This window comes from Phalacrocorax carbo, chromosome 14, assembly GCF_963921805.1.
Source record: "Phalacrocorax carbo chromosome 14, bPhaCar2.1, whole genome shotgun sequence".
Classification (NCBI taxonomy): domain Eukaryota; kingdom Metazoa; phylum Chordata; class Aves; order Suliformes; family Phalacrocoracidae; genus Phalacrocorax; species Phalacrocorax carbo.
Window position 1 is genome coordinate 10,787,033 of NC_087526.1, and position 18,231 is coordinate 10,805,263.

The window sequence follows — 18,231 nt, forward strand, 5'->3', positions numbered from 1 at the left end:
TGCTACCTCTAGTTCTGCCAGTACTATATTATTCACAAAATTTTATAATTACGTTTAAAGAATTTTCACTGACATCACAGTTGGAAGTAGCATTAGAAAAAGAATGTCACTGATGAAACTGTTCAGTATTAATAAGCAGTGTGAATTTTTCCCCCCCTAACAGACAGAGCCATTTCAAAAGCCAGTTTCACTGGATCAACACCCAGATTATGCAGAATATATCTTTCATCCAATGGACCTTTGTACATTAGAGAAGGTTTGTATGAAGCTAAGGGAGGAAGGTTCCTTGAGGTTGATTGCTATCATTAAGATTTCTGGAGTGTTTGATGGGGGGGGGAGAGGATGCTTGAAATTATTTCGATGCTGTTTTTTTGTTGGTTGTTTTTTTGTTGTTGTTGTTATTATAAATGCCAGTTTGGTTACAGCTTAAAAACAATAATATGCCAGCTGAAAAAGACCACTATTTTGTCTGAACCAGTAACAAAAGCTCAGGAAAAACAGTATGAAAAAGACAAGCTTAAAATTATGACTTCCTCCTATATAAATTCATCTAATTCCAGGAATAATCCTGTGGGGAGACTTCATTAACCAGAGTTTGTGTTTGATCATCATGTTTGTAAACTCTTAACGGATCAGTGGTCCATTAATTTGGGACTGTTTGAGTGTATATCCAGGAGTCATTCCAGACTCATTTTAATGATCATTCAACAAGTACTGTTATCTCTGCTGTACCTGAGGTGCAGAAGAAGAAAGAAACAGTCAAGAGGTGGATAATAGGACTTTCATTCTCAGTTCAATAATAATTTAAAAGTTTCAACTCATGAAGAAGTTCTCCATTCCACTGCTTAATGAAGAGTGAAGCATTGCAGAGTTTTGCTGGGACCTGGTGAAGAGACAGCAAATTTTCATTCTCTGTGTCCTTACAGTGGAAGTTGTTGTCTTTATGGTGTAACAAATCCATGTGACTGATTTTATCTAATTGAATTACTTTACCGAGTGGGTAGACTGAGATATCAAACATACTGTCTTTTGTACTATAACCAGCAATTTTTTTCTGGGTCTTGTGAAAATTAAAAATATAAAAATGCTGTGGAACAATAATATGTCAGTGGAAAAATCAAGGACTTGGTTTTCCAAAGACTCATCAAATGGAACACTGTTTCAGGAAATAAACACTTTTTTTTGGGAAATTTTAAAGATGCTGATCTAAATAATTAATTATGTAGAGTTAATTTAGACAGTTCGTACATTTTCAGGGTGGTCAAAGGACACCCTGAGTTTGGCAGGTTCTTAAGTATTTAGAATCATTAGTCTTATGGTAAATAATTAGTCAGTTTGTTAATTGTAGGACTGATAGGACCAATGTTCAGGAAGAAACTGTCAGTTTACTCATTTCTGTTTCCTGATTCATATTTTTTCTTTACAGAATGTTAAAAAGAAAATGTACGGTTGCACTGAAGCATTTTTGGCTGATGCCAAATGGATTTTGCACAACTGCATTATTTACAATGGGGGTGAGTATTAATACGTACTTATGTTCTCAAATATAAAACTTTTAAACTTGAGGTCATAGAGCAATTTGTAGACTTCTAGTTGGCAAATGCTGAAAGTATCTTCCTGTTAATGACCGCAGTGCCTAAGCAGAATGGTTTAGTTTTGCTTTGTTTTAACAACTGGTATACATAGAACTGTAGGACCAAATAGAACCTGTGCTGTCAGTTGCTTATTCCACCTTAAAAAAATTTCAAATAAGTAAGAATCATAGAATGGCTTGGGTTGGAATGGACCTTGAAGATCATCTGGTGCCAAACCCCAAGTTGCTTTAGCGTTTTGGATTGTGCAGCACTTCATAGGAAACCTAATTGAGGAGATGATACAGCATGTCCCTGGCTGAAAGAGTGTATCAGAGGTAGGTAGGCTCCAGGAGGCCTCAAAAAGGAACATTTAAAGATTGTTACATTGTTATGTTGAGAAGAAAAGTGCTTACCTTCTGCTTTGCAAGCATATAGTTTGTACATACATGTTTTACATCATCTCTTTAGATGTTTTTTGTCATTAATGTTTACTTTTAAAACTAAAACCTGTTGATTTTATCATAGTTCTAGCAATATCCAACAATTTCCTTGGTTAAAGCATTTTATTGTTTCCTCAGGAAATCACAAATTGACACAAACAGCAAAAGTCATCATCAAAATCTGTGAGCATGAGGTATGTGTGCCGCAATTAACTCAATTGTTCTGTATTTTTAAAGCGTTCCCTTTCATGTATTAGTGAGTGAAAGAATGTGTTTGCTAATGTGTGTATTGCAAAACTATAATTTATGTAGACCTTCTTATGTTTAAATCTGCATATCCATGGCCTATGGAATAATTTTTGGCAAGGGCATTGCTAATGTGTCTTCCACTAGGATATTCACGATCTATAATTAAGACTTGTGGGGGGAGGGAAGAAAAAAAGTGGACAGATGGATTCTGCACAGACACCTGTCTTCTAAATGAACATTTGAAGGTGGAAAAATACACCCAGATCTTCTGATTCATAGACGTATTTTTGGTGGTTCTTTTGCTGTAATAATATGAAATTCCTCTGAAGAAATGCAAAAATGACTGCATGCATTCTCAGCTGATCATTTGCACTGATTTTATGTTAAGTATTACAAAAACTTGCTATTCTAAATGTGATACATTTGAACAATATTTCATTGATATAAATTACCTGATGATCTGACCCTTTAATTTATAGAATTGCTTTCTCCATCTCTGGGCTGACACAGTGATAGTCAGGATTCACGTAAATACTGAGAATTTATCAATTCTTAATAGAACAAAATACAGGTATAACCTGACCCTGGTATCTTAACTAGTTTATATAACATGAGCACAAGGAGTAAGCTGTGTTATTTTTGGCTCTGCATAAATTATGAAATTAAATGTGCAGTTGAGGTTATATTTTTGCCGTTGGAAGAAATTGTGATAAATAATTATCACTGGAATAAATAAAACATGAAACAAAGGATATATGTTCTTTGACTGGAGTGAATGACAGTAGCATACAATCTGAAGAGGGATGTAACAATGTGACTGATTTATTGACTGGAATGCATACGTTACAGGGGTAGAAAAAGGTGGGTGTCTGTCAAAACAGTGTTAATTTATGACCACAAATTTCTGGAAAAATCATGCTAGCAAACTAGATGGGCTAACATAATAACACTGACCACACTTTTGACTCTGTAAGCTCTTCGCTAACTGTTTGATTTTTTCTTTTCAGATGAATGAAATTGAAGTATGTCCGGAATGTTATTTAGCTGCTTGCCAAAAACGAGAAAATTGGTTTTGTGAGCCTTGTGTAAGTTAAGGATTATGGTAATCTACCTAATATATTAAACTAGCAGTTCTCATTTGACTGTTGCTTGTTAACCCCCATTGTTTTAAACCTGTGATGGTTACTGAGTCAAGAAAAGCTTTTGTAGTTTACCAAGTAGCTTGTGCTTGTGCCTCGTGCTTTGTGGAGTCAGACTATCTCAAGATGTTTAGCTGTAAGAATGCATGCTTTTACAGAAGGGTTGGTTCAGTCAGAAACAACTGTAAGGGGTGTCAGCAACCAGTTTGCAACTAAACTATCCTCAAATATAAGCTATCAGCTCCTGGATCTTCTGTGTTTGCATGTGGTACTTGCGCTCAGGGTAGGATTTCTGAAATATGAATTGTCTCATTCTGCAGGTGTGGATCAGAGAATTTATACTTGATTTTTCTTTCATGACCTGTTAATAGGTTGTTTTCTGGTTTTGCTTAATACTGCACCAAACTTTGGAAGACTCCTTGAGATTCTTAAGTGTGTAATCCATCAAATTCTGTCTTGGATTAGGTGAAAATTAGAGAATTTGATAGATTTGGCCTAGCCTACTTTACACTATGATACATATTTGGAGAGGACTAATAAAAAATAAATGAATAAAAAAGTGCAATTATGATGTGTTTAGTTGAGATACTTAAGGTTTTATGTGTTTTATTATTTGGTCCTCTCAGGATTTATTATGTATATATCAAGTATATAGTAAAATGGAATCTTGTATTTGGCAGGTGCCTTGTGCATGTTTGATCTTCATTGAATCTAAGTAATGCGTAGAATTTAAAAAATGTTGCTTATCAGATTTGAAGGTAATACTGCTTGTATTTTCTTACTGCGTATTTTGCCTCTTCCTCTAGAGCAATCCCCACCCTTTGGTCTGGGCTAAACTCAAAGGCTTTCCATTCTGGCCTGCTAAAGCACTGAGGGATAAAGATGGGCAAGTTGATGCCCGTTTCTTTGGCCAACACGACAGGTGGGAATTTAGCCAAAGGATGTCTTTGGCTGTACTTACAAAATTCTTGTTGTAATTTTGTGCTCCTAGAGTTTTTGGATCCTGTCGTTTGAACCTTGACCCCAGTAAACTATGCAATACTGTGGCATATACAGTCTTAGTTTCTTACATGATGTCTGTAGAATGCAAGTCCTGTGTTTGTAAGATTAATACATCTATAATCTCAGTGCGTGTGCAAGTTAATTCCTGTGTCTGGTTTGGTGCTGCAGAGAACTGTAGTCCTTAAAGGTGGAAGAGGCCAATAAAGTTATGTTGTCTAAACACTATGGGAATAAACACATCATTGTAGATTTAAAAAATATAAAAACCTGTTAAAAATACAGAATCTGTGTTGAAAATGCCAGTTTTGCTCTGAAAGGAGTTAAGTTTTCTGTGCTTGTGATCTCTCTGCATGAAAGCAAGCCATGATGAATACAAGTTATTTGTCATGAATTGAAAATATAAACCTATACAGTTATAAAAACATGTACTGTAAAAAAAGCTATATAGCACCATGAAATAATTAAGTCACAATTCCTGGTATTTTAGTATCTTTGAAGGCATGGTTTTACACTCTGCCTCATTTCCTGATAAATAAAATCTGTCCAATACTTGTTGATAGAACATTTCCTGGGATCGAGGAGTTTGATCACCCTGACGTGGGGTGTAAAATAGAATACTGTGTTTTTAAGAATGTGCTTGTGAAGTCTTTTTTCCCTGACCTGCTTTTTATGTTTTTCTGCTGACTATGATGGATGGAAAGACTGTTCAGTTATGGACGTCTTACAGTTACGTAGACTATTCCAATTAGGAATATTTTGTCATGTTTAACCGGTGTTTATTCATGCTTTATGTGTCACTGGATAGAGTAAAATAAGCTAGTAATAATCTAAGACATGCAGTTTACTTAGTTACCAAAACTAAACACTGAACTATCAAAAGAAGAAGGTAGAGATGGTCCTTGAAATGATCTGAGGTGTGCCTATCTTTAGGATTAGGCTATAATAAATTAGTATGTGCACAAAAGTTGCCAATGTCAATCCACAGTGTGAAATGTAGCTATATTATCTTTTATTTTTCTGTTTTATATGTAGGGCCTGGGTTCCAATAAATAATTGCTACCTCATGTCTAAAGAAATTCCTTTTTCTGTGAAAAAGACTAAAAGCATCTTCAATAGTGCAATGCAAGAAATGGAGGTTTATGTTGATAACATTCGTAGAAAATTTGGAGTATTTAATTACGCACCTTTCCGGACACCATATACTCCCAACAATCAATACCAAATGTTATTAGACCCTACAAACCCAACTGCGGGAACTGCAAAGACAGACAAACAAGAGAAAATCAAACTGAACTTTGATATGACAGCGTCACCCAAGATTCTAATGAGCAAGTCTATGCTGAGCAGTAGTACTGGTCGTAGGATTTCATTGACAGATATGCCACGGTCACCCATGAGTACAAACTCATCAGTTCACACTGGATCTGATGTTGAACAAGACGCGGAGAAAAAAGCAACTTCCAGTCATTTTAGTGCCAGTGAAGAATCCATGGACTTTATTGAGAAAAATACAGGTAAAAAAAAAAAAATTAAGGGGGTACAGGACTTTGCATTTGGTTAAAGCACTAGTTGTATTCTATGCACTTTTTAAAGACAGACTGCATTATGACTCATTTTATGAATAAATTTTAGAAAAAAAGAAGGGTTTAACTTTCAGTATCACAGATAAAAAATAACAGTCCCTTCTGTAACATTGAGAAGGAATAAACAATCTTGAAAAGTGACCAAACGCCTTCAGTTTAGATAGCAGGAATAGTTGCAGCTATCAAAATGAATGGAGAGTGGAAGTAAATATGACGAGTTAAAATTGTCATGATTAGCAGGTATTAAATTTAGGATTTGATAGCTCTTTTTCAAGGCAATGGGCTTAATTTATAGTGTTCCCAACTGAGTAGCTAAAATATGGTGAAACTACAGTTCAATAGGCAGAGTGGGTAAAGAAAACAATGAGTGTAGAATACAGAATTTGTACTTCTCAGGCTTATAATGTAGTCAAAGAGTAGAAGGTAGCTGATTTTGTGGCACTCAGGCAAACTACTTTAGCTTATCTTTTTTCATCCATAAAAGAAAGTTAGTCACTATCTGAAAGAGATGATGCAGTATGTTAATTAATGTGTTTTAAAACCTTGGGTTTCGTGAAAGGACATCTTTGTGTAGAAAATCAAACCAATGTGTTCTGTTACAATTCTTCGATAAAATGCTGTTATTTATTTATTTATTATAACCTTATCCTTTCTAGCCAGTAAAGGCTAGGCTGTGAAAATGCCTTTGGGTACAGAAGTGTCTTGTGATCTGATCCTGTCCATCTTAAGAAAATGATGACGAAGTAACTGTATGAATTTAAATATATGAAAATACTTGGATTTTTCAGCAGAGTAACATGTCAAAAGGAATAAGTAATTTTATATATAAATTATAGTGTATATATGTGTGTATAGCCCTTACGTATAAGGTGTAGCTAACAAGTACTGTTTTGTGTCTTAAAATATAGAGCTTTTGTTATACCACACTATTATTTCTTTTTAGTAGTAGAGAAACTAATGGAAAGTCACATTAAAGCTATTTTGTCAGATAAAGATAAGATGACAGAAGTTACTGTAGTACTCTGGATTCTTGATTATCACAGCAATTCTGGGAATTTTTCTAACTTATCCCCAGGCCTTACTGTCCTCAATCCTAGTGCATAGAATGCTGGATTGGATTTAACAGCACTTAAACTAGAATATTCAGTTTCCCACCTGGCATTTCTACCTATATATTGTTAGAAGTGTTAACTTTTGTAATATTTACTTTATGTATAAAGTTAGCTGTCCTATTACTGGAATCTGTGTGTTTCAATTTAAATGTAAATTAAATTACTTATTTGCTTGTAAAAAATAATCCAAGTAGTATTACTGCACTATCCTTAGACAAGAACGGTTTTATTTGGTTGCCTCTGTTGTGTATTTTGAGTGATGTGTAGAAAATAAATTGGAAACAGTTATAGAAACAGCTGATATTGCTACTGTTTAGGAATCTGAAAATACATAGATAATCCCGAGTGTACTGGGGAAGAAAAAGTGTCTAGTACTGAGTTTAGGATGGAATTTCCAGAGCATTAAGCAGAGATTTGACAGACAGAAATTAGTCTCTTGCTGAGAAAAATTAGTCCTTTTTTTAGGTAATGGCCTGCAATGCTTCCCTTTCTAGACTGTTTGGCTAGATTTTTGTTTTTGAAACATTATTTCATGGAGATTTTAAAGGCTGAGAGCATAGGATTTTGCCTAAACTCTGTAAAGTTAGAATATCAGAGACTCAGAGACATTTGGTTAACTGATCTCTAGCTGTATTGATGAAGCTTACTATGGTTTGTACTTTCAGTTCTCTGTTAATGTAGCTAGAAAATGGGGTAGGTGGGGTTTTCTATGTTTACTTATATACATGAATTAAAATAGACAGCAATTTAGAGCATCAGAATTTGTTAACATCTAAAATAATCAAATCCTGAAAGCCAGAAACTTTTTGTCACTGCAAACAGAGTGGGTTTGAGGGTAAGCACACATTTGGCCTAACTGTACAGCTGCAATAAAATTATTTTCCTTACAATTTCTTTCTTTATTAAACAAAAATTAAAGGGATAATTGTGACTTCCAATGGAGGTATAACACAGTGTTGAAATTAATAAACAAAAATCCTTTCCCTGCTTGTGTAGGTTTAAAAGCTGTTTTGTCCCAGTGAATATGGCTTTATTGTGATTATTTTTAAATCTGTCTTTATTAATTTTGTACTTTTTCAGCTTCTCCAGCACCGACGAGAACGGGTCAAGCAGGGAGCTTGTCAGGCAGCCCCAAACCTTTCTCTCCTCAAGCATCAACGCCAATTTCTGCTAAGCAAGAAAGAACTTCCACTCCAGGAAGCATTCTGAATCTTAATCTTGGTTAGTCTTAACCTTTGAAAATCTAATACTGTTATAGCTGAATAAATCAGAGTGGTGTCAATACAACAAAATACGAAAAAACATGCTTGTATGTGGCTTTAAAATGAACAAGGGGCTTTAAATGAGGCATGTGTGCAGTTATTGTTTCATTTAATATGCTGATCTTCTTTTGTTTTAAAAAAGAAAGCTCATGTTATTGTTTCTCCTGGTTGATGAAACTAGTTAAAGGACGATTTTTTTTTTTAGCCGAACTGTACAAATGAATGTTTCTAAACAGTGGGTAAGTTTCTAAAGGTTGTAATTATATGCATGTTGCTGCTCTTCAACCCTCAGTCTCTCAAGTGAATTGCTGGCAAGGTTTTCTTGTGATCTTTAGGATTTAGGATTTACTAGGGCTTCTTCTCCCTTGCTGCCTTCCCATAACCTCCTCACTGACCATCCCTCTCTAGGGAGATAGATGGATGAAAGGAATTAGCAGATGTCTAGAAAATCCCTAGAAGTAAATTTTGGGATTCTGGAGTTTTGAAAGATGGAGTAGGTAAGTACTAAGTTGGTAAAACAGTTCTGAAAATCAAACAGATTTAAATCAGTTTCCTCAGTCATGCTTTGTTCCTGTGAGTATTCTGATTCAGTTCTGGCTACTACCTACCTCCATGTGGTACCACATGGAGAAACTGGATTCTGCCCCTTGGTGTTGGCCAAATACTTCAGGGAGGCTTGAGGTCAAATGCTGAATTCATGTTTGCAGTGAGTTACAGATATTCTGAATCTGGATACAGGCTCACAGGTATATTTTTCAGTGTGTTAATCTAGCTGTGTCGACATAACCATAGAATTAATTTCTTCTGCTCCACTGCAGCTCTTTGTCATCTTATCTGAGGCAACAAAGCATTTGGAAGACTTCACCTGCAAGTAGAATATCAGCTATTTTCTCAGCTTTAGGGGAGTTTCCTTTGCTAAATAATACTCTTTGGTGCTAGGAATGAAAATAGCAACCCTTCTTCATTTAATAGCGTCAGCTGTGAATCCTATGGTTTTCAGATATGATTTACCGCGTCTCATTGTCATACATAACGTGAACAGGGTTTCTCTCTGAAAAAACAAAAGTGGAAGTCCAGAAAATGAAGTCACTTATGTATCTTCAGCAGAATACTGGGAGGAGTCTATGATCATTCTCCAATTCAGCAATAAGGAAGGAAAAATAATGGAAACGAGCCATCTGTTGTTACTGGAAGACTGGCTAAATTGAAAAATGGAGGTGTGAATGACTAAGCTATACACAGATTGCTTTGAAAAAATACATATTCCAGATAGTATAGGATCTGTCTTTGTATAACAGAGGCAGAAAAGATAGACCAACAAGTTTGACCGAGTAAGGACTGAAAATTTTCAGATTGGTAATGAGAAAAAGTGAAGACTTTGGAGATGAGAACTTGAAGTTTTCTCTACAATGGGCTTGTCTGCCCTTTGGCTCTGTTTTCGTTTTACTGATACTTTGATATTAATGAGCCAGATTGGAAATCCAGGCCTCAGTGACACCTCCTTGTAGATTAGATAGAGAAATTTGGATTGTGAAACTTTCATATATTATGATGTAGGGTTTCCTAAGGAGGTGTTACAGTGTTTTAACTTATTCTGCACCCATTCTCCATTTCTTCTTCTGTTTGTATCCTGCCATGTAGTTGACTAAGGCTGTGAAGGCCTTGAATCAAATTCTGTACTAAGGATGATATAACCATTACTGCTGTGGAATTAGTGTAGATTGGGTGACATAGCACAGGCAGAAGAACCTAATTTAGTAAACATTTCCAATACAAGGAACAATTTTTTCAAAAATACTTAAAGTGACTTAGAACCGTCATTTTTATTTTCAAAATTTACACAGCACTGCACGTGATAAAGTTTGTATTATGTTTAGTCGCTTCCAGTATGAATATGTGACATGAGGAGGGTGAAATTCAGTATTATTTTTATGACCATTTCACTGGGATTAGAAAGGATGATTGAATTCGTGTATGCTATGATGCATATATATTACAAGCCAGGATGATCCAAACTATAGCCTGTATATTTGGCTTGTGGGATTGCACCACAGAAGTTGCTGCCCCTCTCTAGGAAGAGATGAGAAACTGCTATTTTAGCAGTAAACAAAGACTGCATGAACACTTGAATAGTTCTTTCTGTACCTGCTCTATCTGTAATGTAGATACTATTTGCAACCTGATAGGAGATAGAGTGGCCAAGCCTGATCGAAATGACTGTACTGCTGAAGTGGAGTTGTTATGTACTGTGGCTCTTAAGTTTTAAATGTGGAATGTATGTTGATATTAAGTTCAAACTTGCAGAGAATGTCTGGTTTCTCTGACTTGTGCATCAACAAAATCTGTCTTGTAAATATACGTGGGTTTTTATTATTTTTTTTTATTAAAATAAGGCAATATGTGACATCTTTAATTGCTGTGGCATGAAGGTCCAAACGAAGCACAAATGCACGTTGTGCCAGTGTTGCCTTTTGTCCTTTTCCAGCATATCGCGTTGGTTCTTTTGATCCTACCGTGAGCCAGTTCAATGAGTTAAACTGGCCAAACCTAATTCTTGTCTCCATTCCTTCCCCCTTCTTCATGTCCTCTTCCTCCTCCCCCAAACAAGCAACTAACTCCAGACTGGTTTAGTGCCCTGAGCACTGATGGAGTGTCAGCACCATCAGCAGTAGCTTACTGGAAGTGCTGTCAGCTTTCAGACCTGCATGGTGATTTCTTGATCATTTCACATTGATGGAGAAAACGTCCACATAATTGATGCATGCATTTTGCATGTGAAATATGTAGTATCAAAGAGGAAGCAGCCATTGTTTGTAGTGAGTTCATTTTAGAATTATTATTTAGGCCATAATTATAAAGGAAGTGAAACATGTTTCAGATTGTTTGCATTGGTACTCAGTAAAATTTGTCTTATCTGGATGGTGATCTCTTCTTTTTGCAAAATACTTTTCTTAGTTCCTTTTTCTTTTTCTAGATCGTAGCAAAGCTGAGATGGATCTGAAAGAGTTGAGTGAGTCAGTCCAACAGCAGACCACTCCTGTGCAACTCATTTCACCAAAACGACAGATACGTAGTAGGTTCCAGCTTAATCTTGACAAGACAATAGAGAGTTGTAAAGCGCAACTTGGTAAGTATATCTTGAGAATCCAATGGACATCTTAAGGATACACTTAAGGAAATTTTGAATTGGAGTTTAAAAGCAGTTTTTTAGTAGTAAAACCTTAAATATTTTATGCATTAAAACAAGAATAGAGGGTGTTTTGAACTTTTTGAGGCAAGTAGAATGCACTGAACTCGTTTAATTTAAAATACAGTGTGACGGGATGTTTCAAATCTTTGTCAAAAAGCTTTCATCTTTTTTTACCATTCTGATGTACATAGTATGACAGAATTATAGATATTAGAGTATGACAGAATATATATGTTAATATTTGCTTTGTAAATGGAAAGTTTCAAGAATTGCACCTAACTTAATATCAGTTATACAAATTAGTATATCCAGCCTCTCAGGAGCTGAATGCTGTTAGATACATTGGCGTTGTCTAGCACTTAATTAAAGACTTTCTAGGCACTAAAAAAATGAGAGATTTTCCTTGCAAAACTTAAACAGTCTGAAATTGATTCTGCAAACTTGTATGTCAGTAACTTTAATCAGGTGAATAATGTTACTGATTTTAAGATGGTTTCTTGTGGATAAAAGTAATTCCTCTTTGTATTTGTCAGCATTGGTCCTAAGTTGAACGAAACAGCTTGCAGGTAGTGGAAAAAAGCAGTGAAAGGAGGGCCATTGAATGAAATAAAAATATGAATTGGAATACGTGGAAGGTAATTCTTATACATTCTGGTATTGAGATAGGGTACTAAGGGAAGTGTTTATAGCTTAAGGACTGACAGTTAAGATAATGGTATGTATACACTTCATTCCAGTATATAGAGTATTTTTTTTGGTTATGTCAGTCAGTCTGATGTCAGCATGGAATGTACTTTCCTCCCCACAATTAGGAATAAATGAAATATCTGAAGCTGTTTATACTGCAGTAGAACACAGTGACTCTGAAGATTCTGAAAAATCTGACACCAGTGACAGTGAATATAGTGATGAGGATCAGAAATCAAAGAACGATCAAGAAGATGGAGAGGACAAGGAAGGTACAAGAAGTGACAAAGAATCATTGAGCTTGAAAAAAAAACCTAAGCCCCCAGCACAAAATGAAAACAAGGAGGAACTTAAAAGCACAAGTCCAGAAGTGGAGAAAACAGATGACCTGGTCAAAGAAAAGGCAATTACAGACACTGAAAAAGAATTTTCTGAAAAGGGAAAAAGTTTACAGCATCCTACAAAAGAAAAACTGAAAGGTAAAGATGAAACAGACTCTCCAACTGTGCATCTAGGACTGGACTCTGATTCTGAGAGTGAACTTGTCATCGATCTAGGAGATGATCATTGTAGCCGCGAAGGAAGGAAAACCAAGAAAGACTCTAAAGAACCTCCTCCCAAACAAGACGGTAGGATGAAATTCTCCTCTTCTTTTTTTTTTTCTTTCTGTTCTGTAGGGCCAGAGCTGTTACCTTTATTTTTGCATTAAGATAAAAATATTTGTACTAAAACAATTTTTAGGAATGATTTTTCATTCTTTTTGACTATGAAAAAAAAAAGTTTTCAGTCCCCATTATAGTTTCTGGTTTAAATAAAATATGTTTCATTGAGTTTCCTTTTTTTCAGCAGCATAGAACTATGAATATTTGTAATATTTGTTCCGTGGCAAATGTAGAATGTATTTGCAATTATTCAATTTTCAGTTGAATCTTACATTTCTGTAGACCTCCCAAAATTGCAGGTGTAGAAGAAGTTGGAACTTATCAAACATACGAATTGTGTAAGGTCCCATTGAAATCAATGTAAATGCTCTCAGTAATAATCAAAAGAACAGTTAAATTGCATGTATTGTCCCTGAGATAGTGTCCCTTGTTTCTGTGTTGCTAAAAGAGGAAAGCAGTCTCAATTAATGAGTACAGTCCTTTTGCTGAGCTTGTTCTGCATGATAGTCTTTTGACAAACCAAAACGGAAAGCCAGAGTTAAATGGTTAGGTGGAAAAATATTTTATTCTTCATGTAACTTTCTCTTCTTGTCTATGTTTTATAGCATGTTGGCTCAATCATTTTATTTAAAACAATGTTTCATCAGTTAACTAAGCATACTTTAGAAGACAACTTAATGTTTCTGAATTTTGAATCTTAAAATGGAATTTAATGGATAAATGTTATTGTGGGCTAATCAGGAAAATAGGCTTATAAACTAAAAACAGAATTGTAATTTTGAGGATTTATATTGACTCATTTTTATTTAAAAATTCGTTAAGCAAGGCAGCTTTATGAATTTCAAAAATACTGATTCATTTATTACTAGGGGCCTAAACCACTAATGGTTGAAATAATAAGTAATTATAAAATTTTACTTTAATATAGAGGCAAAAGAATAATGCATATTTGGAGTTAAATTAAAAGTGAATTTAAATATTCATATATATAGACCTATATGAATATTTTCTAGACAAACCTTGTATCCTATCCATGATTCCAAGGCCCCTGTCTTTACTTGTGTCTATCAGATATTAAAATGCCTTGGTCCAGAAAAGAGTTCTGATGCATGCAAATCTGAAGGTCCTTGCCCCCTTTCCAGAAACCGTCAATGCAGCAGCCTTCTCTTTCAGATATGTTTTTCCTGTCCACAGCTTTGGAAGAACAATCAGGTTCCTAACTTGATCTGATATGTGGAACGGTCAACTATAAACTCTGGAAGACTTTTGAGGAAACATACGTTGTATACTTGGTTGTCAGTGCCAGTTCACCTTTGTTTAGGAAGATTTTAGTATGCTCTTCCTTCAGGTGTTGTTCAGTCATTGTTCCTTTTCAATGTATTTTTCTCCTGAAAGAAATTGGGTTGACAGACATAAGTGGTAACCCAGCAACATCCTAACACATGCTAACCTCTCACATATCTTCTGAACAGGCTGAGGCTGGTTTTCTGGGTTTTGTACTTTTTGTTTTGTTTTGCTTAATGGCTAGTGCTTCTGAATTGCCACCAACTTCAACTGGACTGAAATGAGTTTACTTGTAGAATATCGAAATGAGTTTACATGTTGTATATCAATTACGTTTTGAGGAAAGTAATTCAAAGTAGACTGGAAGGTGCATATGGCTCTTCCAATTAGATGGAAAATTATGAATTAGATATGTTGGTGAAAAGCTGGCGTTATATTTTATTTTGTTTAGTTGTAGGTAAAACTCCACCTTCCTCCAGTGCAAGCACGCAGCCTCTACCAGAAACTCCAGTACTTACCCGCTCTGCATCCCAGACTCCACCAGCTGGTGTGACAGCAACTACTAGTGCTTCTTCTACTGTTAGTGCTCCATCTGCAGCCACTGGAAGCCCTGTGAAAAAGCAGAGGCCCCTGCTGCCTAAGGAAACTGCTCCTGCTGTGCAGCGTGTAGTGTGGAATTCTTCAAATAAATTTCAGACATCTTCTCAGAAATGGCACATGCAGAAGGTGCAGAGACAGCAGCAACAGCAGCAGAACCAGCAGTCTCAGTCACAGCAAGCTCAGTCCTCTCAAGGGACAAGATACCAGACAAGACAAGCAGTTAAAGGTATACACTTTCTAACTCAATGTGCTGTGATGCCATAATTCCTCAGTAGTGATCTCAGTGCTCCAAGGCTGCCTAACCAGGAGTTCTTCCATATAAACAAAATCTCAAAGTGTGGTTCTACTCTGATAAGTGACTTTAAAATACAAGAGCTTATTCACCATACCTGCTCTTTCTGGTGTGTATTTAGAGTCATGTCTACTTATTTTAATTACAAAAAGTTTTTGCGTGTACCTGTATAAATATTTTTGCCATTCTTAGCCATTACAGATTTGGGAGGGTGAACTGAATTATTTTCTGGATTATGTGATAAAACCATTAATTATTCCATTTGCATGATTACCACTATCACCTCAATATATACAAACTGGATCCAGTTTTATCTGACAATAAGCTGATCTGCACGTTTTTCATAGAGTGTAATTTGATAACAATGAAATTACCCAGGCTACATTTGTCTTTGAAAGCCCTGTTGCTTAACTCTTAACAAGACTTGGATGCTAGTTAACTGAGCAAACAGCCACAGCATTTTAGAATGTTGTCACAACTGTTTTTCTTACCGTCTCTTTGCCGGAGGTTTCCCTAGTAGTAGGCACATGGTAATATAAGTTCATGCTTCTGTTGCTTCACTTTGTGAACAGCAACTTTATGTAAACCTAGCTTCATCTATAATTTCAAGTCAATAAACTGAACTGTTTACTGGTGTGCCTAATGAATAGGTGTTCTCCATTCTGCCAACGCTGCTGGCAAGCCAGTAATTTCATACAGAAGAGAAATTTAGGAAATGGGTCACATGCAAACATTTACCAGAGGCACATTTCTCTGGTCCCAAACTGCTTTTCTGACTGTCATTTAAAAGGTGTTGAAGAAACAGTATCTTTCTACTTGTAGACTGCACAAATTTGACTCAGAAAAATAGATGTGAAACTTGGTTAAGTCTTATTTTTAACTGATTCATACTTCAGTACAAAAGCTTAACTTTAAATGTTCAGCCTATGAGTTTGTTTTATCAATGTTTACTATCTAAAAGTATATTAAATGAAAACCATAGATGTACAGATTTCTTATATACTGAATTGCCATAAACAACAATATAGTACGTAGGGGTAAATCGAATAACTTTTTTATTTCAGTAATTCCTGTTCTGAGGATATTGGTAATGAAAACATCTTTAATAATATTAATCATTAAAAATATATTGAAAAGCATTGTCCCAAAACCTTTTTTTCTTAAAAATATTTAAGGCAGATAAGTCATTAGGGATGAAAAGATGAGGGTCTTTGCATTTTGATTTGTACTCTGATTTTTTTAATTACCCACTCTTTAAGATTGCTTGGAATATTGACCAAAGATTGAGAAAACTTCTTTTATCCTGTTTGAGTTAACACTATGAAAAACTTCTTTGCTCTAACGAGTTAATCTGATGTTGCATTCCTTGCTCTGCAGCCAACCAACGGCTAACGTTGATCTGGGTATATGTATGTTAAACATGTTGCAACACTAATAATAATTAGAAACATTAATAACAAAAGAATGGGAGTAACACCAGGGAGTATTACTAAAGTAGGCTTTCTTCAACAGTAGCTTACTAAACCTTGTTTCAGGGCAAAAAGAAAACAAATTCAATAATATGCTTCAGAATTATGGCAAATGAAAATGTCAACATCTAACTTGTGCTCATATGTACGGTATTAGTTGGGAGTTCTCCAAATTGAGAGGTTAGGAAGTGAATACCTAGGAAGTGGGATGGAAGAGTCCCAAAATGGGAGGAATATAGATCTGAGGGAGATTTTTGCATTGGCCAGTTTAAAATAATAAGTTCCAAAGATATATTTGCTTCATTACCTTTAAGCCTTAAAATTACGTACAAGTTCAGTGGCTGGGCACTGTATAATTTAAATGGCACCATTGTGTAATAATGTAAGTCTTTGAAGTGGTTAGGTGCACGCATTTAAGTTAGACATTAAAGTTAGAAGTTTGCCTATTTTCATAATTTTTATGTGATTGATCCGCTGTATGTTCTCTTTTCTTAGCTGTGCAGCAAAAAGAGATCACCCAGAGCACTTCCACATCCACTATAACCTTGGTTACAAGTACTCAGCCTATTTCTATGGTTACCAGTTCTGGATCTGCAAGTACACTTTCTTCCTCAGTTAATACAGACTTACCTATTGCAACAGCCTCAGCTGATGTGGCTGCAGATATTGCTAAATATACTAGCAAAGTAAGTTCTTGAGCAAGGTTTTCTTGAAACTTTATTTTGAAGTGAACTTTCACATTTTTGGCATTTCAAATTCTGAAATAACTTTATTTTCAGGTTGTCATATGTTATAAATTCATTCTACTAGGTAGGAACAGCTAGATTCTGACAAAAGTGCTGAACCATCATTTTAAAGCTGGCTGAATGCTGCCGTTCCAAGCCAGAGTGTGTATGTGATAGTCTTCAGCTGCTCAGACACTTTAGACCCTTTCTTTCTCATGTTCCCCCATTGCTGCTTCTTACTTATGTTGCATTGTGTTTTGGACCATTTTCTGTTTTCTCCTAAAGGTGTAGATATCTCCTCGGTGTCATATTTACAGTAAACATTCATATTTCTTCATCTGTGTTCAGTAATGCATATTTAAAAATGTGGTTTTGTTTTAAAATACTTTATAGCTTCATCAGATGGTAACTTGTCATAAGTGTGTATTCATGTATTAAAACAGAAGCTAAGTTGCTAAATAGAAGATGTAGTGTAATAATTGTATCATAATAGTGACAGTGAGGGTTGGGACATTGGCTTTGCATAGATGCTCTTAGCTCTTTATTTCCTTTTATAATATTCACCTTGATTTTTTTTAATTTGAAGTTGAGTACCCAGGCATTAAAAGCACCAGAATTAATCTTGACTATCAACTTTTGATGTTCTCATTCAACTGTATGGTCTTAGTGGGATTCTCAGTGGTCAGCAGTTTCAGTAAATGTCTTTATTTTAAGTTATTTTTTTAAACTTTTTTTACATTTTCCCCCCCAAACTTATGGGTTTTATGGTGGTTTTTTTTTGTTTTGGTTTTTTTTTGTTTGTTTTTTTTTGTTTTGTTTTGTTTTGTTTGTCATAAACAATGGCAATTTCTTGGAAAAGTAGAAGGTCAAGCAGTTCACCAGTTTAGGACACACAAATCAGAGTCCCGATCAAAATTGTTGTGTTCTAACTTCTAAATAGTCCTCTAAAAGAAGACCCAGA

The 18,231-nt window shown here is 35.3% G+C and overlaps 1 protein-coding gene across 12 annotated transcripts in view; it reads left to right on the forward strand.

Moving 5' to 3' along the window:
• ZMYND8 (zinc finger MYND-type containing 8) overlaps positions 1-18,231 on the forward strand; it is an 82,162-nt gene that overhangs the window by 54,369 nt on the left and 9,562 nt on the right. For all 12 annotated transcript variants that reach the window (XR_010375231.1, XR_010375232.1, XR_010375233.1 and 9 more), the window contains 11 exons: positions 164-256; positions 1,427-1,514; positions 2,153-2,208; positions 3,271-3,348; positions 4,209-4,324; positions 5,437-5,918; positions 8,180-8,320; positions 11,336-11,488; positions 12,364-12,867; positions 14,636-15,010; positions 17,041-17,231. Coding sequence is in view for 9 of the 12 variants with exons in the window: in XM_064465679.1 (XP_064321749.1) it covers positions 164-256; positions 1,427-1,514; positions 2,153-2,208; positions 3,271-3,348; positions 4,209-4,324; positions 5,437-5,918; positions 8,180-8,320; positions 11,336-11,488; positions 12,364-12,867; positions 14,636-15,010; positions 17,041-17,231 (2,277 nt within the window). In the remaining 3 variants the exon portion in view is untranslated. The remainder of the gene's footprint in view (positions 1-163; positions 257-1,426; positions 1,515-2,152; positions 2,209-3,270; positions 3,349-4,208; positions 4,325-5,436; positions 5,919-8,179; positions 8,321-11,335; positions 11,489-12,363; positions 12,868-14,635; positions 15,011-17,040; positions 17,232-18,231) is intronic.